General features: G+C 59.0%; 1 protein-coding gene across 3 annotated transcripts in view; it reads right to left on the minus strand.

The window, feature by feature from the left end:
• SLC9A3 (solute carrier family 9 member A3) overlaps positions 1–21,059 on the minus strand; it is a 56,807-nt gene continuing 35,748 nt past the window's right edge. The window contains exons 4-17 of one of the 3 annotated variants that reach the window (XM_004440029.3): positions 19,152–19,230; positions 18,291–18,468; positions 17,213–17,433; positions 15,899–16,101; positions 15,319–15,408; positions 15,130–15,200; positions 13,322–13,451; positions 10,426–10,541; positions 9,463–9,592; positions 8,750–8,926; positions 8,443–8,515; positions 7,734–7,847; positions 7,142–7,385; positions 3,242–3,306 (exon numbers count right to left, since the gene is read on the minus strand). In XM_004440029.3, coding sequence (XP_004440086.1) covers positions 3,303–3,306; positions 7,142–7,385; positions 7,734–7,847; positions 8,443–8,515; positions 8,750–8,926; positions 9,463–9,592; positions 10,426–10,541; positions 13,322–13,451; positions 15,130–15,200; positions 15,319–15,408; positions 15,899–16,101; positions 17,213–17,433; positions 18,291–18,468; positions 19,152–19,230 — 1,830 coding nt within the window. In that variant the 3' untranslated portion in view covers positions 3,242–3,302. Of the gene's footprint in view, positions 3,307–7,137; positions 7,386–7,733; positions 7,848–8,442; positions 8,516–8,749; positions 8,927–9,462; positions 9,593–10,425; positions 10,542–13,321; positions 13,452–15,129; positions 15,201–15,318; positions 15,409–15,898; positions 16,102–17,212; positions 17,434–18,290; positions 18,469–19,151; positions 19,231–21,059 lie in introns of those variants that run through there. The other 2 variants (XM_087443077.1, XM_004440028.2) reach the window with 2 other exon arrangements.

The raw sequence follows: 21,059 nt of genomic DNA on the forward strand, positions 1-21,059 counted from the left end.
TGAAACTTTTTTAATATACTTGATCAAGCAGTTGTGGAAGGATCGGTGATGGGCCCCCTGCCCAGACACTGCGAACAGCACATCCAGGGTGGCACTTTAAGGCACATCAATTGTGATTAGGGTTACGCAAAGTTTGACTAAGTTACATTCACAAAATTAACATTCATAATTTTCACCACTCATAACTTAAAATACATTTCGATTCCATTTTCAAAGCAATTCTTCCTTTAAATCTCCTTTCTCAACAGAAGATCAATAGTACACAGCATGTGAGCACTGTAACAAAATTAATTTCAAGAAAACACAGAAGTGAGAAATAGCAACTCCTAAATTTGTGTACTTTATAGTCACCACAAAGTAGGCCAAAGTTCAGTATTAAATAAATAGGAATTCTTTCCTAATAAAAAAATGTTACAACAGTTTTCCTAAGGAAATACATTCACAAGACTTTGTTTATATTCTGTTTTACAATGACAAGAACAGCTAGGATTCTCTTTCATGAAATGTATCCACAGTACTAGGGTTTATAACACTGTGTTGATAGATGAAACACCAAGTTCTCTCTGGAGCACTGAAATGTGGGGTTCCACAGTGAGGTTTCCTGCCTGGAACTTTGGTTCCATTACAGCTGGGCTTAGCCTGTGCAGTTCAACAAACAGAAAATCTGCCCACCCACCACGGAAAACATTGGCTGAAGAGCTGGTCCAGGAGAAATTTGTCAACGGATTCACCACCTGGCAGTTTAGTATCTCTGGTGTGGAGGAGGGCGTCTGGGAATTGCCCAAGCCACTTTCCTGACTCATCCTCTGGCTCTGCAGCCTGGAATCGGACCCGGGTCCAGGTGAGTTGTTAAGGCAGCAGGAGATGCCGGACCAGCTGGGCTGTGGACCCTGGACAACCCTCTGGGGCAGGACCCAGCCTGCTCTGGACGAACCACTCCTGCAGGGAGTGGACAGAGCATGTGCCTTCCTAAAGATGCAACTGGTTGCTGTGGTTCAGCCGCCAGGCTGGCCAGAGAGCTGTCTGTTGTGATCACTAATGGGCAGGTTTTGTTGTGCAAATAATGGCTGGATTTTGTGCTCACAGAGTGGTTAAAATGGTTGCAAAGTGTGGGGAAAAACTACTGAAAACCGAACGTCACCCCCTTGTGACGCCTGAGCTAATGGTTCAAATAATGAGAGATCCACTCCAATCAGGGTGAAGAGCTTCTTCTGTGTTGGGAACAAACGCCACAGTGACTTTTCCTTCTGCTGCCATTTGTTTTTCTCAATAGCAAAGCTATGAACAGCAAATTGTAGAGACTTCTCCATCGGGACACAATGTGCACTATTAAGACACTACAGACTGCCAGTGTCCCCGCCTCATGGCTGTGAGGACATACACCACTGGAACTTGGTCAGAGCACAGCATGAATTTCTTTCCTGAGCAGAGCTGAGCCTGGCTTCTTTAGAAAAGCTTCTAGGAGTGTCCTGAAGTCCACTGTCCCTTTAATCCTTTACTACCTCTTTCTCCCACAAAATGCTACGTCTGAGGAACGGGCGAGGGCAGATGAGAGCCAAGTCAGCAGCCCCTTCCCTGGCTCACTGTGGCATGCCACTTAACCCCACCCTCTCGACTGCTCCCCCAGGATGGCCTGATAGTGGTCTCCTTCCAGAGCACCAGGGGGCTCTGTCCAAGGCCATATCCCTGAGACCCTGCAGGGGGTGGGAGGGGGTCTGTGCTACAACATCCTCAGGGCAGGCCCAGGGGTCCTGTGAGGGTCTGAGACCCCCTCCAAGTTCCCTCGGCTGTCCATGAAATACCAGCTCCCATAGGCAGGGCTTCCACCAGCTCCTCCCCTGCTGTGGTTAGGAGGGGCCCAGGCAACTGGCCCAGTTCCGTTTAAGGACCAGCTGTGATTTTAAACGAGAGCTCCTTGGTAAGTGAAGACTCCACTCGACTCTGCTGGAGCTGTGCAGATGCACCAATGGCGGCCAGAGCAACCTCTAACCCAGCCTGGGCCATCTGCCACTGTCAGGTGAGATAGCTCAGGCCAGAGACCAGATGTTTGGGGACAGGGCAACAGCTGGTGCCCAGAGACTGCCACACAAGACCCGAGCACATGCAGGACAAGTGTTGAGATCTGGGATGAAGAAAAAAAAAGATGTTTCTGCTATTGTACCTACAGTCTACAAGGTGACAGGTAGTTCAAAGAACTGGTAAGTGGACATGGGCCTTGGACGCACACGTCCCCAAACCCTCCGCCTGTGAATTGCTCCTGGAGTCAGGGCTCCAGACCTCCCTGGGGGTGAGAGGCATGGAGGCTTTGAGAGAGGCTGGCCTGAGCCTGGAATCTCGGGGTCGGTATGAAGTTAGGCAAATCTCATTTTGTTTGGGTCTCAGTTTCCCAGCAGTGCTAATGAGAGAATGGATACCAAGTGGCAAGAACTCAAACACGGAGCCTGGCCTCTGAGGGCCCAGGGCCCTTCCTGTCCCTGAGTCGGGGTGACCATGGAAATAGTAACACACAAGTGCCAGTTCAGTTCAAAAGCAGCACAGGTGGACAGAAGGACCCACGATGGAGTCTCCTGGCAAGTGCACCTGCCCAGACCTTCCAGAAGCTGGAGGAGGCTCCACCAGGGTCTATTTCCTGGCCCGCAGTGGCCTCTCTGCAGGTGTCCCCAAGGAATTCAGAGGTTGGGGCCTCGCAGCACATTTGGTCCACGGGGCCCATTCTAAAACAAAGAATCCTGCTTGCTGCCCGATCCCAGCACCTAGACTCAGAATGGATGAGTGCCCAGGGCTACTCCACGCCGCGGACAGAAAGACCCCAGGGGAGAGGCCAGAGAGGAGAAGACCTCCGGGGATGAGGCTGTGGAAGGGGAGATCCTCGGGCAGGGGAAGCCGTGGAGGAGGGCCCCCCGGGGACGAGGCCATGGAGGAGAGCCCTCCCGGACGAGGCCGTGGACGGCCGTCACAGCGGCGTCTCCTCCTGCTCCAGCGCGTGCGGCGGCGTGTGGCACGACGGCGGCAAGGACGCGAGCTTGAGCAGCGCGGGCCGGCGGGGCGCCCGGGGCCGCTGGAACGAGCGCCGGCTGTGCACGCGGCGGGCCGCCGCAGACCGCGCGTGCCCACCCGCCAGCCCGCGGCGCTCCGGCCCCGCCCCCGGCTCGCGGTCGGGCGGCGCGGCGGGCGCGGCGCTCTGGGCGGTGGGCGGGTCCGGGTCCGGGTCCGGGTCCGGGGTGGGCGGGGCGCGGGGCCGCGCGGACTTCTCGGCGGCGGGCGGGGACGAGTGTCCGGTCAGCGGCGCGTCGGAGCCCGTGTCACCTGCGGGAGAAGCCGGCGTGAGCGCGGGGGCACCTGGGGCGCAGGGAGGTGCCCAGCGCCGTGCCGCCCGCAGGTGCAGCTCCACGCCCTGAGGTCAAGCGGGACCCCGGGGAGGGGGACGAGGAGGTGGGGAGGGGGACGGGAGGGGAAGGGAGGGGGAAGCCAGAGGCAGGAGGAGCAGGGGAGCAGGAGGAGCGCACCGCGCCGAGGTTTTCCACCGCGCGGTCACACCACAAGCCCAGACTCAATCAGTGTGCGCCTTCCCAGAAGCAAGCGCAGCTGGTGCATAAAGGGAACAGTGCCCCACCCGCTCCACTCGCTGGAATCTCCGACCACCTTGCAGGGATGGACGGACACACGCCCCTCTTCCGGAGTTCACTGGAGAGCAAGCCCATGTTTCCGCTTCAGCTGAAACTTCCCTGAGCGGGACAGCCCCACCTACGCTGGGGGAAAGGCTGCCCTTCCCTTTTCCTCCCTAATGCCCACCAAACATCCAAAGGAGAGTGAAATGAACCCAAAACCCTGCCCAAGGAAGTATGAACCCTCTTCCCTGCCAAGGTAAAGGGACAGCGCCTTCCCTGACCCAGCAAGACCACCCCCAGCGCCTGCGGAATAGGCGCCTCACCCCTGGCCCACCACCCCTCACGACTCCCCTCCCCTCTCTGCTCCCGACTCTCCCTCATTTTCTCCGCCCACGTCTCCCCTCACCTTCTCCCCTCCCCATCCCCTCACAGCTCCCCTCTTGTCTCCCCTCACGTCGCCCCATAACCTTCTCCCCTCACATCTCCCACTCACCTTCTCCCTCAGGTCCCCCTCACCTTCTCCAATCACCCTCTCCCAACAGGTCTCCCCTCAAATTTTCCCATCACGTCTCCCCTCAAGTCTCCTCTCACTTCCTCCTCAAGTCTCCTCTCACCTTCTCCCCTCAGATCTCCCATCACCTTCTTCCCTCAAGTCTCCCTCACCTTCTCTCCTCACCTCTCCACCTCATATCTCCACCTCACCTTCAACCCTCACCTTCTCCTCTCATGTCTCTCCCTCATGTATCTCCCTCACACTTTCTCCTCATGTCTCCCCTCACCTCTCCCCTCAACTTTTCCCCTCACCTTTCTTCTCACCTTGCCTCTGCTTCTCCCCTCACCTTGCCTCACGGCTCCTCTCACTTTCTCTCCTCATGTCTCCCCCTCACCCTCTCCCCTCACATCTCCCCTCATGTCTGCCTTCATGTCTCTTCCTCTCCTTCTCCCCTCATGTCTCCCCTCACCTTCTCCCCTCATATCTCTGCCTCACCTTCTCCCTTCACCTTCTACCCTCATGTCTCCTATCACTTCTCCCCTCACCTTCTCCCTTCATATCTCTGCTCACCTCTCTCCTCTTGTCTCCCTCACCTTCTCTGCTCATGTCTCCTCTCACCTTCAACCCTCCCATCTCCCCCTCAACTCCTCCCCTCAGATCTCCCCCTCACCTTCTTGCCTCATGTCTCCTCTCACCTTCAACCCTCATGTCTCTGATAATCTCCCCTCAAGTCTCCTCTCACCTTCTCCCATCAGGTCTCCCCCTCATTTCTCCCCTCAAGTCTCCCCTCACCTTTCCTCTCACCTTCTTGCCTTACCTTCTCCCTTCATGACNCCTCTCACTTTCTCCCCTCAAGTCTTCCCTCACCGTCTCCCCTCAACTCTCCCTCACCTTCTCCCCTCACGTCTCCCATCACATCTGCCCCTCAGGTCTCCCTCTTACCTTTTCCCTTCAGATCTCCTCCTCACATCTCCCCCTCACTTTCTCCCCTCACAATGCCACCTCATGTCTCCACTTCACTTTGTCCAACCACCTTCTCCCGACTGGTCTCCCCTCAAATTCTCCCCTCATGTCTCCCCTCATGTCTTCCCTTCACCTTCTCCCCTCAGGTCTCCCCCTCACCTTCTCCCCTCAGGTCTCCCCCTCACTTTCCCCTCACCTTCTCCCCTTACATCTCCCCTCAGGTCTCCCTCACCCTCTCCTCTCACCTTTTCCCCTCATGTCTCCTCTCATCTCCCCTCTCATATCCCCCTTGCCTCTTCCCCTCATGTCTCTCCTCACATCTGCACCTCACGTCTCCCCCTTACCTTCTCCCCTCACTTCTCTCCCTCACCTTCACCCCTCACATCTCTGCTCACTTTCTCTCCTCACGTCTCTCCTCAAATTCTCCCCTCAAGTCTCCTCTCACCTCCTCCCTTCAAGCCTCCTGTCACCTTCTCCCCTCACATCTCCCCTCATGTCTCTCCCTGACCTTCTCCCCTCATGTTCCCCCTCACCCCCTCCCCTCACCCTCTCCCTTCACCTCTCTCCTCCCTTCCTCCCCCCCCCTCTCTGCCTCACCTCCTCCTCTCACATCTCCCCTGTGTCTCCCTCCAGGTCTCTCCCTCACCTTCTCCCCTCACATCACCCCGTATGTCTCCCTTCACATCTCTCCCTCACTTTCTCCTCTCATGTCTCCCCTCACATCCCCCCTCACCTTCTCCCCTCACGTCTCCCCTCCTTCTCTGCTCATGTCTCCTCTCACCTTCTCCCCTCACGTATCCCCTCACCTTCTCCTCTCACGTCTCCCATCTCCCCTTCACCTTCAACCCTCACATCTCCCCTCAACCTCTCCCCTCATGTCTCCTCCCACCTTTTCACCTCATGTCTCCACTCATGTCTCTGCTCATGTCTCCCCTCACGTCCCTCCATCACCTTCTCTCCTCACATTTTCCCCTCATGTCTCCCCCTCAAGTCTACCCCCTCCTTCTCCCTTTATGTCTCCACCTCACCTTCTCCCCTCACATCACCCTCTCACCTTCAACCCTCATGATTCCCCCTCACCTTCTCCCCTCATGTCTCCCTCACGTCGTCCCTTCACCTTTTCCCTATCATCTCCCCTCACCTTCTCCCCTCAAGCCCCCCCACCTCCTCCCCTCAAGTTTGCCCTCACCTTCTCCCCTCAAGTCTCCCCTCATCTTTCCCCTCACTTTCTCTCCTCACCTTCTCTCAAGTCTCCCCTAAGTCTTCCCCTCATGTGTACCCTCATGTCTCCCTTCATGTCTCCCCTCACTTTCTCCTCTCACTTTCTCCCGTCATGTCTCCCCTCACATCTCCCTCACCTTCTCCCCTCACCTTCTCTCCTCACGTCTGCACCTCACCTTCTCCACTCATGTCTGCTCTCACCTTCTCCCCTCATGTCTCCCCCCATGTCTTCCCCTCACCTTCTCCACTCACATCTCCTTCTTACCTTTTCCCCTCATGTCTCCCCCTCACCTTCTCCCCTTATGTCTCTCCTCACCTTCTCCCTTCACATCTTCCCCTCCCATCTCCCCTCACCTCTGCCTGCCCTCAGGGACCCTCCCTGCACCCTTCCCCTGCACTCTTCTGTATAGGAGGGTAAAAGGGACCCATGGCTTCTCTCCTCATTGCATTTCTGTCTCACAGCCTTTTCCCAGGGCCCAGGCCTCGAGGGAGAACAATAGATGTTCCCCTTCCCACACAGTCCCTGCCCAGCCCTATGCCCTGTCCCCCTGAGCTCATGACTTAGATTCATGGGCTGACCAGAGTTATACACTTGTCTTGGAGTAGTTAGTAATCAAACTGACAATCTAAGAGTAAATTCTCCTGGTCAACAAGCTAAAACAGCCAAATCCTCAGAAAGCTCTGGATTTGACGTCTCAGCTGGAGAAGCAGAAACTGCGAACAGGCTTAGAAGGAGGAAAAACAGCTGTTGGAGAAAGAGTCTGCAGAAGTCCAGATCCAGGGCAAGAGAGAGAGAGGAGCTGAGGAAAGAGCAGGTGTTAGGCAGGCGGGTGGGAGGGGGTGAGGAGCCAGTTACATGTGCGTGGACTCGGGCAGGGTGCTGTGCGGCTGCTCCTCGGGGCCCTCGGCCAGCAGAAAGGAGTCCACGGACTTGTTGCTGAGGCGGAAGGGTGCCAGGCGGCGGAAGTTGCCTGGAGAGTAGGGGATCTGCACACGGGCCCTCTGGGAGGGCACCACCGTTTCCCCAGGAGATAACCAGGGCGGCACCCTGGAGAGGATGCTGGGGTCCTCATCCGGGGAAAAGACGGGGTTGTCAATTCCTACGAGAAAGGGCAGCGGCTGATCAGCTTCCCAGGCACACCCCGAACAGCACAGAGGGAGGGTGCTGTCCCATGGGTCAGACACCAGCTCGTCCTGCAGCCATCACCTGGAAGGTGACCTGGAAGGTCGGGGTCACATGCCTTTGGGGTTTCAGGCCCTCCACCCCAGACTCTCTCTCTACGTGCCACAGGCAGGAGAGGTAACAGCTCCCTTCTCTTGGAGCAGAGACCCCCACCTGCCACCTGCAACTGTACAACCTGCAGCGCTAGACCTCCCTGGTGCTACTGTCCTTGTCCAATGACCACGCTCACTTCTGGGGCAACAGAGGGCCACCCCCCGCCCCTCACCTGAGGGTGAGTCTGTCGCTGTGTCCTGTGTGACGTTCGCCAGGAACTCGATCCCCCCACTCATCTCCTCAGCATCGTAGTTGGCGGCCTCCTCGGGGTCTGAAAGTTCCAAATCTGGTGGCAAGGAAGGGGCAGCATGAGGGAAAGGGACTGGGAGCACAGATGACCCTGGTCCAATGTGCTTGACCAATGCCCTTGATCGGCTCGCAGCATGCCCTAAGGGTTGTCATCACTGCCACCCAACCCCTCAGTGTCTGGGCAGCTCAGTGGACAGGGGTTCCCTGGGTGGCCATGCCAGGATGGGGCTGGGCAAAGTAAAACCACACCAGAGTCCCCCTGCTCCTCCTCCCCAGCCACACTTGGCCTATTTGAGGAGGGGGCACACTGGAGAAGAGGGGGCTGGGACCACCAGGCCAGCAGAGGCAGGAGATGAGGAGTGCACACTTGTCTTGTGGCTCAACCACAGGTGAGGACCTGGGACAAGGGGACAGGGAGCCCACCTCCAGGGCACTGCCTGCCAGAGTGGCTGCGCCCTGACAGCAGCCCCCACCACCAAGGCAGAACAAGCAGGGTAGCAGCCTGAGAAGGAGGGTCCTGGGTGCTGAGGGAAAGGGTTTCCTGGAAGGACAGCCCTCTGCACTCCGCCTGCCTCCTCACACGCGTCCCGAGTCCTGCTGACGAGTGTTTCTGCTGTGGCCCCAACCAGTACCTTTTTCCTTAATGGTGAAGTTGTGCAGGGGGTTCTCCATGGGCAGTTTCCCATTGGGAATGCTGCTGTTTCTCTGAGAAACAGAATGAAACCGCTTACAGGGATGGGACGGCTACACTGGGGCCCTGACTGCCGGAACCCTCCCCAAGAGGCCCCGCTGGTTCTGTCCTCCAAGACTCCTCCTCCTCGAGAGGTGGGCCAAGGCCTGTGGAGGCTCTGCCTAGGCTCGTCCCTGAGGGGTGCCCTGGTGTCTCCATCACTTGCCCCAACCTCACCCCCCTGTGACCCCCATGTCCCGCGCCCTCACCCGCTTCTGGGCGCGCTCCCTCTTGTACAGCTTTGCCGCCTTTTTGTTCTGGTTGATCCCCAGCTTGGCCGACTTGAAGGACTCCAGGCGCTTCCGCATGGTCCTGTGGAAGATCTCCTTGTCCTGCTTCTCATCTTCATTTGGAGTTAACTTGTGTCGACTGTAGAGATGCTTGTACTGGGGGGAGGCGACAGGGAGGGAAACAGCTGGGGGTGACCTCACAGCCCCAGGGGGGCCCCCAGGGCGGGCTCTGGGTGAGAACCTGGGGAACACCTGGCAGAGAGGCCAAGCCCCCACCCTCCCTCCAACCCCTCTCTGCCTGAGCCTTCTTTTGTTTTGTTTGAGGAAGATTGGCCCTCAGCTAACATCTGTTGCCTATCTTCCTCCTTTTTTCTCCCCAAAGCCCCAGTAGATAGGTGTATGTCATAGTTTACATCCTTCTAGTTGCTCCATGTGGGAGGCCACCTCAGCATGGCTTGATGAGCCGTGGTCCAGACCCAGGACTCAAACTTGTGAACCCCGGGCCGCTGAAGCGGAGCGCGTGAACTTCACCACACCACCGTGCGGCCCCTGCCTGAGCGTTCTTTGTGCTAAATACTGGGAAGAGAGGAGGGGAAGCTGTGCCCCACCCAACGCTCTGTGTTCAGAGAGGATTCTGGGCAGACACGCCCCACCCCTGGGGCCAGGAGGTGCTCTGGGCGGCCGGTGCCCACCTCCTGCCGGGGCTTGTACAGGTACTGCTGCAGCGTGTGGTGGGTGACCATGTCCTCGGTGTCACGGATGCTCCTCCTCCTCTGCTCCAGGGACTGCATGTCCAGGCACACGGCGCTGACATTCTCCCTCCTACATGAGGACCACGCTGAGCATCAGAGACCCACAGTTCTCCTGCCACCCCTCGCACCACCTGCCCCTTGGGGCCTGGGCACCACCTGGCTGTCTGGAAGGCTCGTCCTTGGAGTCTTCTCCCCTGGGCTTTAGTCAGACTCACCCTCCATGAGGCCTTCCCGGCCTTCTACTTAAGGTTGCCCCCCTGCAGTGCACCCGGCCCCTCCTGATTCATCTCCCTCCAAAGCCCTGGCTGTGAGCCCCGCCTCGGAGCCCATGCACCCACGGCCTCCCCCAGTGCCTGGACACTGCTGATGAGGCCGAGAGCAGCCCTCTGCTGGCCACACGACCCAGCCAAGCAGCCCGTCTGAGCAGAGGCAGGAGGCCTGAAATCCAGGACCAGTGCAGGCGTCTTGGTTGGTGGGGGTGGGGGTGGGGTGGCAACTGCAGATGACGCCTCAGGCCCCAAATCTGCTGCCTGGTCCTGCCTCCCCGCCCCCCCCCCCCCCCCCCCGTCCCTCTTGTCTCGCATCAGTGCCAACACTAGTGTGCTGACTGCATAATACAGGTGAATTTGTGCAGGGAGAACGCCTGACACCTATTTCCGTACCCCTCCCCTACTCTGCGCCCCCCCTCACCATGGGGTCCAAGCCGGGAGCCTCCACTCTCCCCATTTATGACTATCAGTTGCCCAGATGCCCCCTGGCTGATGTCTGTCCAGAGGAGGCCCTGCTGCGGCTGTGGTCAGGGAAGACCCCTGCCCGCTGCAGCATCCAGGGACCTGGTGAGAGGCGCCCGGGCGAGGGCAGCCTCTCTAGGAGGAGGCCTGTGTGAACCTGGCACACACTCACAGGAGGTAGGAGACAGAGGCCTCCACCATTGAGGGGCGTGGCGTGCTGAAGTCCACGTTAACCATGTTATCCGTGCTGGGGGAGCGGATGAAGGCCAGGGACCCACGGCGCTCTCCCTGGAGGAAGAGACAGCCTGCGTCAGCCCACACACAGCATTGGCGGGGCAAGGCCGCCTGATCCAGCGACAGCGCTCAGCCCTGGAGAGCTGAGAGGCCACAGCCAAGGCCTCACCTGAGCTGAGCGGTTAGTTCACGATTGTGCTGAAAAGGAGAGTGAAGACAGAGCTGTGTGGAGGACACAGCACGTCAGTGGGCACCTTGGGGAGTGTGGGGAACACATGGAGGACCGCCATGGGGTTGGGAAGGTGGCCCCGTACCACTGGGGGCTCCAAACCTGCTGCCCACATTTCCCCCGGGAAGGGAATCCCCAAGCCTCAAGTCAGGAATTGAATCAGATTAAAACCGCACAGAGCAGAGCCTGACAGAAGGAAAGTGGAAATGGCCGAGCTCCTGTGGGTGGGAGTGCGGGCCTTGTGTCAAGGGGGCTGTCAGGAGAGAAAGCAGGTGACCCCTTAGGGGAGGGTGGGACGGGCAGCTGGCTCTGGGGCCAACCTACTAAGGGCAGAGCTGATGGTGTGGGTGGCTCTGCAGGAGGCGGCTGCTCACTGGCACAGCCGAGGTGGACATGCCACTCCCTCGTGGGGTCTGAGCAGGCAGAGCCAGGCCTGACCAGGGAGGAGCCCACGGACATAGGTCAGGGGTCAGGGCACTCCACGTGATGGGCAGCAGGCAGAGGTGAGGCTGGGGGCCCTGCCAGGAGCCTGTGTCACCCACATGGGGGCTGGGGACCATGGAGTGTCCCAAGGAGAGAGGATGTGGCCATCGGAGGGGGACGCCACCGGGATAACACACATCTCGAGGCACCCCCGAGACCCCCAGCCCATGCCATCAGGACACCCCCCACCTTCCCACCCCCATCCGGGCTCCAAGGCCACGAAGGGTCCATGGTCACAGAGGACAGGGGTCGTGCACTGAACTTTCTCAGCCCGGGGTCAGAGGTGCAGACGACAATCTTCCAGTAGCTTCTGTCCCACGGCCTCCCCTGAGGCGGCCTCGCCCCTGCTGGAGCCTGGAGCACGTGCCTGGGTTTGGGTGGAGCAGGGTTGTGTGTGGTGCTGGCTCAGTGGATGGTTTAGGGGCTGCTCTCCTTCTATATTTCCCAATGGCCCCTGGCTCCCTCTGCCAGGAGGCACCTCATCCCTCAGAGAGACCCGGGGTGGCGCTGGGCCACGCATTTGGGGTGGACGAGCCCCACTGGAGATGGAATCATTTTCCCCTCTGAACAAACAGAGACTTCCAGGCCTTTAACTGCACCTCTGTGTGTGAGGCCTATGGGGTTTCCTAGAGGGTCCTGTCCCTCGGGATGGGAGTGAGACCCCGGGCTCACCAGGCTCTGTGCAGACCTGAGCCAGCACTTGGGAAGGAACCAAGGGCAGGAATGAAATGCTGAGTCCTAGGCCCTGGAGTCACGTGAAGGAATGAAATCGTGCAGATTCCGAGGGAACAAAGTGAGGGTGTGGATTGCCGAGTTATAAACCGTTCGAGAGGTGGAGCCCGTACCCAGGCTGGCCGTCAGGCCCTGACAGCTCCCTGTGGCTGGGCTGCCTGCCAGAGCCCCTCAGAGGAGGCCTAGGCAGGTTTCTGGAATGGCTCTATCGCTGTGGATGCTGGATGCCTTAGTGGGCAGCAGTGCCCAGCGGGGCTGTGTGGGGACAGCCTGCAAGGGCAGTTGCTGTTACAGATGACATTTGGGGCAGGGAGGAGCAAGCTCGGGGTCCACGTGGACCCAGGCCTGTGTGAGGCGCCAGGTGGCCTCGGGGCCCAGGGGCATGCATGGGGACACACACGGGACAGAGGCAGCTGGGGGATCAATGCAATGGCCACATGATGGTCACATGTATGCACTGAGAAACCAGGAAGTGCTGCCAGGAGGCGTGTGGCCACCGGGGAAGGGGCCGGCGGGGCTGCGTGTCCCATGAGGGGTGAGGTTTGACCTGAGACCCGCCACGGCTCGTGTCATATCTGACACAGCCCGAGTCCTGACCGTGAGTGGCTGTGGGCTGGCATGGAGAATGTGGCATCAGACACAGCAAGGTCCTGAGAGTCACCGTGCAGCCTATGCAGCTGGCAGTCCCTCATCCTCCCACCTGCACCCCATGCCTCGCTCATTACCCCACACCTTGGAGGCACTGGCCACCAGTCACTGAAGAGCCTTCTCCACTCCATCAACCTCAGGGACTTGGGGGCAGGTCCGCGGAGAAGGTAGGGTGTGACCCATGCTTACCCCACAGGACTTGAGAAGATGTCCTTGCTGGTTTCCTCTCTGTGTGTACATGGGTGTGTGCACACACGTGTGTGCATGCATGTGCATATGTGTGCATGCATGAGCATTTGTAGGCATGCATGCACATGCATGTGTATGTCTGTGTGTGCATGTATGTCGGGGGGCGGGGCCCTACAACTCCCTACCTGGCCTCAGATCTCAGACCCACCAGCACCAGTGTCCTAGAGAGGGTCATGGGAGGGTTTCGTGCCTCAGTTTCCCGTGAGTGAGAGGGAGCTGTGACATAACCCACTCTCAGGGTGTCGGAGGACCCATGAGCCTCATATGAACCTGTGGGGTGTGTCAAGAACAGCAGGATGCTGCCTGGCAGCTGTCCCCACCCCACCCCGCCCTGTGGCCTCAGGGTGTGCAGACGGACGTGTGCAGTGCAGGCCTCCCGCCCCCCCGGCCCCCGGCCCACTGCCCCAGACCCCAGTGGGTGTTCACATCCCATGTTCATCTCTTGCTTTAGCCCCTGACTCCAATAAAGAGAACAAATGGAATGTTCTGGTACCTCAGCCACGTAGCTAATGGCGTCTTTCAGGTTGAGCTCGTGGAAAACATTCAGAATCCGATCTCGTGACTTTTGAGCTGACCTTCTCATAAGGATTTTGCTGAGGAATTTCCTATCAAAATTGGACCACCTGGGGGATCAAACCGATACAGATGTCAGCTCTCAGTGGGCCGTGGGTGTGGCCCCGGGACAGACGGGACCTCAGCAGCATTTGGAGGCCGGGAGCAGAGGGGTCCTCCTGCCAGTGCTCAGACTCGCAATAGACATGGCCTCCCAGGAGCTGGGCCAGGACACAGAAGACGCCCCGTCTCGCTCCCTCTGCCTTCTGTTCATTATAACAATCTCAGTCTCACCACCTAATGCTCATTTCACCATCCGCCCTTTGTTCCTGCCTTCCTACGGATGGCGGTTGTCATGAGCATGTACATAAAATGGCGGATTACGTTTTCTCATCTAGTACAATATGGCAAACAGGTTTAAGTGACTACCTAACCCTCCAGAAAGGTGGGCTGAGGACAGGGTGGAGCTGGGGAGGGCAGGGGTCCCGGGGCTCTGGCCGCAGTGATGGGGGCACATTTTACCGGGACAGGCTGGGGGAGGAGAAACCCCCCAGCTCTCACACATAGAGAGAACCAGGCTGGCCAGAGGGAGGCTTTAAATCCAGCACAGTTAGAACATTGACTAGCTATTCGGGTCAGCAGAGGAGTGGGCCAGGCCAGACTTAAAAAGGGACTCCTAGACGAGACCCAGTGCCCCACGAGCCAGACATCGGGGGGAGGAGCACCCAGGGGGAGGAGGGTATCCTAGAGGGAGGAAAGGGATTTCTGGGGGAGGAGGGGATCCCAGATGGAGGAGGGGGTTCCAGGGGGACGAGGGGGTCCCAGATGGAGGAGGGAGATCCCACAGGGAAGAGGGGAATTCCAGGGGGAGGAGGGGGTCCCAGGGAGGAAGGAGATCCCAGGGGGAGGAGAGGTCCCAAGGGAAGGAGGGGGATTCCAGGGGGAGGAGGGAATCCCATAGGGAGGAGAAGCACTCCAGGGAGTGGAGGGGAGGTCCCAGAGGGAGGAAGGGGGTTCCAGGGAGAGGAGGGATCCCAGGGGAGGAATGGGATCCCAGGGGGAGGGAGGGATCCCAGATGGTGGGAGGATATGCCACAGGGAAGAGGGGATTCCAGGGGGGGGAGGGAATCCCATGGGGAGGAGGGGGATTCCAGGGGAGGAGGGGGTCCCAGGGGAAGGAAGGGCATTCCAGGGGAGGAGGGGGTCCCAGGGGAGGAGGGGCATTCCAGGGGAGGAGGAGGTCCCAGGGGAAGGAGGGGCATTCCAGGGGGAGAAGCTGGTCCTAGGGGAGGAGGGGGTCCTAAGGGAGGAGGGGGGGTCCCAGGGGAGGAGGAGTCTCCAGGGGGAGGCAAGGGCTCCAGGGGGAGGATGGGGTCCCAGGGGAAGCGAGGGCACCGGGGGGAGGAGGGGGGTCCAGGGTGAGGAGGGAGATTCCAGAGGAGGAAGAGGATTCCAGGGGAGGAGGGGGATTCTAGGAAGAGGAGGAAGTCCCAGGGGTAGGAGGGGGACCCAGATAATTTGCTAGCAGCCCTCTGGCTCCTCTGAATGCAGTATTCTTGGGGTAGCCAGGGCTCTGTGAGATTAGGTTCATGGTGAAGTCATGGTCCTATGGTTCTGTGGGATCTCGCTATACCCTGAGGGTCCTACAGTCATTGTTAAAGGAGGAGGGAGAGGAAACCAACGGCGGAGACAAATGTGCCTCTGCATCTCCCCATTTCAGTCCAGCCAGGGGCTGCTCCCGCCACTTACTTATCTCTGAGATAATTGTGTCCAATTTGCCCTGATATGTCCTCGATGGCTGAGAGGATGTGGTCGAAAGCCTTTCGAAGGAAAGACAAGCGGGTCAGCATCACTTGGAGAGCCCCTCCCCGTGCGTCCCAGAGGACATGACACTCCCTCTCCCTCCCCCTCCTCCTCCCTCCCCTCCCCTCTCCCTACCCTGCCATGCAGCTTCTCGTTCAGTTTGGGCTCGCGGTGCTCACTCTTCTTCACCTTCAGCCACTGCACCAGAGGCTTGATGGTCAGGCCCTGGAAGACACGGTGCACTGACCTTGACGGTGGGGCAGGCCCCACCCCACGCCCTGCTCCGGCCCACTGAGCCACCTGTGTGTGTGAATCTACACCTGTGCCCACCACACCCACACGGGGTGAAGGCACCTGGGCTGGTCTGTGTGCTTCCCTGCAGAAAGGAGCCCCAGCCACAGCTCACCACCTGCGGGTCATGTTGATGCCCCCTGAGGCCCTGCAATAGGCTCCTCAGATTAGCCAAAAGCTAATCTGAACTGGGCTGCCTTCGTGGGCGCGTCTGGTTCAGGAAGCGTCGACTGGGGCTTCGTTAACCAGACGGCGGAGGAAGGACATTTTTAGGCCAAATCGTGCTGCGTCCCCAGTGGGGCCACAGGAAAACCTACAAAACGGCTCCTAGTTACTAAAATTATAAAAGCAATTAGGGCCCGGAGGCTGGGAAGGCTCCTGGAGGGGCACTGGGGCACCAGGAGGGCGGGCGCCGAGGCGCTACCTGGAAGATGACGGTGAAGAAGATGACGATGATGGTGGTGCTGACGAAGAGGTTCTTCTCCTTGACCTTGTTCTCGTCCAGAAGGACAACCAGGGCGTAGGCCACGGCCCCACGCAGGCCGCCGTAGGACATAACCACCTGGTCTATGATCTCTAGCTGGACCATCCGGTACCGGTTCAGAACCCAGGTCTGCAGGACGACACCTGCAGGGCCAGGGGTGCGCTCAGCCCCACCAGCCACCCAGCTCCTCCCACGGGCACTTCCCCGGGGGGGACGCAGGCAAGGCCCCTGCATCACCCTCCCTTCAGGGATGACGTCTGGGGATTTCCTCCTAGGACTGGGACGTGGCGATAGGCAAAGGCTGCGTCCCACTTATGGGACAGTGAAACCCCCTGTAGCCCTCCTGACCCCACATCCTTTTGTCCACCTTGGAACCAGGCCTGTGCCCTCTCTCAGCCAGGGGTCAACCCTGCCCCTGTGGACACTCCATGTACCCCATGTTTGCAGTTTTGGAAGCTGCTCCCAACAGCTCTGGAAATTCCCAGGTCTCGGCCTGACTGTGGCTCTACGTGACCGAGACCTGGCGTTGTGGCAGCTCCAGGATCAAAGGCCACCCAGTGAGGGCGGCAGGGAGAAAGCGACCCCACCCACCATGGTGTCTGCTCCATGGAGCCCTTAGTCCTTAGCAACTGCGGGGAGCGGGTGGTAGTCCTCTGGGGCTGGCCCCTGGTCACAGCCCCCGAGGCACCGAACACCAGGGACGAGTAACCCGTGGTGGGAGTGGGCAGCGGGGCCTCCTACTCACAGGGACCACAGTCCATTTCCTCAGTGGGTGATGCTGTCCCCATCATCGACTAGTGGCCACATCCAGAGTGAATCAGTGGGAAACCAGATGGGTTCCCTGGGGTTCCGGAACCTTCCAACCTGACCTCCAGTTGTACTATCTCAGTCATGAGGCGACAGGGCTGTGAGAAGGCCTAGACTTTCCCTGAGGATGACCAATGGCCAGGCTGGTCTGAGGCCCCCCCCCCCCCGCAAGGGCTCCTGAATCTGCCATTCTCTGGGCTTTGAGGTGCACTCCAAGGGGGCTGGCAGCAAAAGCGATGTCCCCGGTGCCCATGGACTCCCCGCAGCCGGTCCCCGCCATCACCCCACCATTGTCCCCCCATTTTCCCCTTAATCACCCCCCTCGTCACCCCATCCCCCCATCATCTCCTCCATCATCTCCCCACCCCCATCATCCCCCATAACCCCATTGACCTCCCACCACTCCCCCATCTCCCTGTCCCCCTGCAGTCCCCCCAGTGCCCTCACCGATGGCCCGGTATATGGAGATGAAGACCAGGGTCAGGAGCACAAAGGCCGTGTTCCACTTCCAGATGCGGGGGTCCACGGCCGAGATACCCAGGAACATGAAGATGATGGTCTCGGCCCCACTCGCCAGCATCTTCATGGTGTAGCGCACGGTGGTGGCGGACTGCTCTGAGATGTTAGCCTTCACGTACTTCTGACAGCAGATGCCACAAAAGGTGATGCTGGAGACAGGATGGACGTGTCGTGAGGCCGAGGGGCTGAGGCTCTGCTCCCACAGACCCTGTGGGGCCTGGGACCGAGGGGGCCCATTTCCAAGGCCCAGCGCCTGCTCGAATCCCAGCAGCACCTCAGGGCCTCTGTGTCCTGGGCAAACGTCCACCTCACGGGTCAGCCCTTCTCTTCATGAACATGGGGCTCCTCCTGGGGATCAGAGCCCTGAGCTGGGCACACCCAGCCCCCACACCCCAGCCCCCACACCCGACATTACAGCCACTGTTTATGGGCCTCTCGCCACCTGAGCCCTGAGCTGCAGACAGGCCACCTCAATTTCTGTCCACAGCCAGGCCAGCTGGCTCAGACAGGGGCACAGGGCAGACGTGGGCCCTGGGGGTGCAGCTGCCCTCCCTACTCAGAGCACCTGGGAGGGGCTGCGTGTGGACAGGGGACGCCACAGAGCCCCTCCCTCGTCTCTCAGAGCATGCGCTGCAGCTCTGTGAAACCGCCAGAGCCTTAGTTAAAAAGCCAGATAGATCAAATTCTTTGCTCCACAGTGAATTTCCACCAGCTTGGGAAGTGGGCCAGGTGGCTAGGGCCTGTGAAAGGCCGCGGGGTGGGGGGAGGGTGGGGTGTGGGTGGCAGCGAAGGTGTCACTCCTGCCCTCTCCCCTGGGCGGGTCGTGTGGGTAGTGGGTGGGGCTGCTCGGCTGTTTGGCCGGGTTGTGGTGATGGGCCTGTGGCAGCCTTTGCCCCTCGCCCTTCACGGCCCAGCGCGCCAGCACACCCCACCCAGCAGGGCCCGCCAGGACCCCGGGAGGGGTGGCTCCGAGCTCCAGGGCCTGCTCAAGCGAAGGAAGACTTACGCCAGGATGGCCGACAGGGACAGCATCTCGGATGTGAGGTAGGACAGGTAGGAGATGACAAAGACGAAGCCGGGCTCGATGATGCGCACGTGCTTGGTGAAGCGGGTCACCAGGGAAAGCAGGAAGGCGAAGATGATCCCCACCAGCGTGCCCCCCAGGCTCACCACAAAGAAGGACACTGCAAAGGCCAAGGACGCCCACGCTGAGGCCACCTGAATGGCCCTTTGTAGCCGGCAGCATGGCCTGGCCCATGCGTCGTGGGCGAGACTGGCCTGGGCTGGCCTTCCAGACCATTCCTCATCAGGGTTGCCTGGTAACCCCCCCACAGAGGCGCCAACAGCTCAGCAAACAAGAGGTCGATTCTCTCTTGAAGATCCCAGCCTCAACATGGAAGGCAGGGGAGGCGACTGTCCCAAGGCCCACAGGAGGCCCGCTCCCCACCCCCATCAGGGAGACAGCACAGAGACAAGCGTGGGTTGGCAGCAAGGACCGGGCCCTGGGCCCCCAGGAATAGCCACGCTTCTCTGCCTAGAGAAACACTCAGGATCCCCCAGGATGCCAAGATCCACATCCTCCAACAAGACGTCCTCGTGGGTCTAACGGGGCAATGACCCTCGCCTCCCAAGGTGGCTGGGACCTGACGCAATTGTGTTTGTGAAACACACCAGGGACAGGAAGGACTTGTCACAGAGACTCTGAAGTGGAAACACCTTTTCTTACAGCGGCTGTGGGTCCCAGGGGCAGGCCTGGTGCTGGAGCTCAGCCCCGCCCAGGAGAGGCGCCGCCCCCGAGGTGGTCCGCATTCCAGAGAAGAGATCCGGCTCCCCACACCCCTGATTCACAGACCCGCCAGCCACATACCTATGCCTTTCACACAATCCACGCCAGTCACCTTGTCACCACCCAGTGTCACGAACGATTCAAACACGTTGTACAGGACCTGGGGGGACAGAGAAGCAAACAAAACATCAGGTCAGCCCTGGGTCAGCACTGACCTCTCCGTGTCTCAGGCCCTAGGCCTTGTGGACTTGAGGCTGGAGTGAAGAGCCATCTATTTTGGAAACTGAAAACCACTGGGAGGAAAATCATCACAAGGCAATAATGGTCAATAGGAAGAAGGCCAAAGACGAGCCAGCAGGTGGGATATGGGAGGCAGAACAATGTTCTAGAAGGAACTTGAACCTTCAGGAGCAAAGCTGGCCCCTTTGTACTCTAGGCAAAGCAGGGACAACCACAAAGCTAACGTATTGCGTTTTAATTCTTAATTTCATTTTCCAAGACAAATCCAGAGCTTCATGTCAGTGACTTCACTGTTATGTTGACTCCAGATTGTGGGATCGCACCCCCTGGCGTCTCTGTATGTTGGCGTTTAAACCTTATCCCACCAAGACGCTGAGACAAAAAGCCCAGGAACCTTATCTGAGGCCATAGTCGTGGAGACAGCTATGTTTTCTGAGCCTGAGCAATCCTACACCATGCTCTGGGGCTCCACATCGAGGGGCCAAGGGCTGCTCTGGGTGGGCTACAGGCCTCTCGGGAAGACACTCGTCTCTGTGCCCCCCAGTCTGCGCTCTCCCGGTCTGTTCAAGGGGAGAGAAGACCCCCAAGGGGCGGGGTGTAAAGCTGTATTTACAAAAGGTTTGACGACGCACAGGCTGTGTGCACAGGGACGGGGCGCATGCCACGAAGGTCATTGGGAACCAGACCACAGCTTGCCCGGCCTCTGTGAAAACGTATGTGGGAGAGAAGATGGAGCCTCATGTAGGAAATCACTGAAGACCCCCTGGTTAGGGCAGAAGTTCATGCTTCTGTGGAGACGTGAAGGCCACCGTGCAGAGTAGGCCTCGATGCTCAGAGGAGCTGGTGCTACGTTTCTCATTAAGTCTCAGATTCCCCCAAGAAGCTCTTATCTACTACATAAGAAATCTGGTGCAACACACCCTTAGGATTTTTCACTCTCCTAAACCCTGAAGGAACATGAGAAATGAGAATTTCTTAGAGAGGCCACAGGTACTTTTAGAGCAAAGGGGGAACTTCACACCCACTGTGTCTGCAAAGTCCTTAGGGGCCGAGGTGGTAGATGGGGCAGTGGGCTGCGCGGGGGGCCTGGCCTAGACACACCCCTTGACTGACTCGTATTGAGGCAGCAACTCCGTACTACGCACGTTACCTAATAATTCGCATCCACGGAGGCAGCGGCCCGGTCTGGGGATGGGTTGTGAAAACTTCCTGTGGCCACCGTGATGTGGAGACAGTGTCCCTCAGGTTCCGTGAGTCTTGTACTCACTTTACAGAGAGCTGCCTCGCGTCCTGATGGAGGACCCTCCAGCCCCGTCAACCCATGGGCCCTGCCGGGCTCCCGGGACGCCCCCTCCTGGCGTATAACTGCCTTCACGGGCACGCTGTCAGTGCTGGCAGATTTCCCTGCCTTAATCTTGTGAGATTTTGTTTGTTTATCAATTCTTTTAGGAAAATCAGTAATGGGTGGCACCACTGTGGACCCAAAGTTACAGACCTCTGCTCTGGGAACAGTGACGGTGGGATTTCAACAGAGAAATCCTCAATTGTGAGGGTATGGGGGGGGATCTAAGAACTGTGAAAGAGTGAATGGAGAAGCCTGATGAAAACAGCCAGTCGTCCTGAGTTAGGTGGAGTGGGATCCCGAGAGAGGAGCTGGTGTGGGGCCACTGCTGAGTGCATGGAGCCGTCAGGGTGCCAGCCAGGGAGCGAGGACCACATCCTTGGAGGAGAGGTCATCAGCCCGTGGTT

This window comes from Ceratotherium simum, chromosome 18, assembly GCF_057802395.1.
Source record: "Ceratotherium simum simum isolate JZ-2026a chromosome 18, ASM5780239v1, whole genome shotgun sequence".
NCBI classification, from domain to species: Eukaryota; Metazoa; Chordata; class Mammalia; order Perissodactyla; family Rhinocerotidae; genus Ceratotherium; species Ceratotherium simum.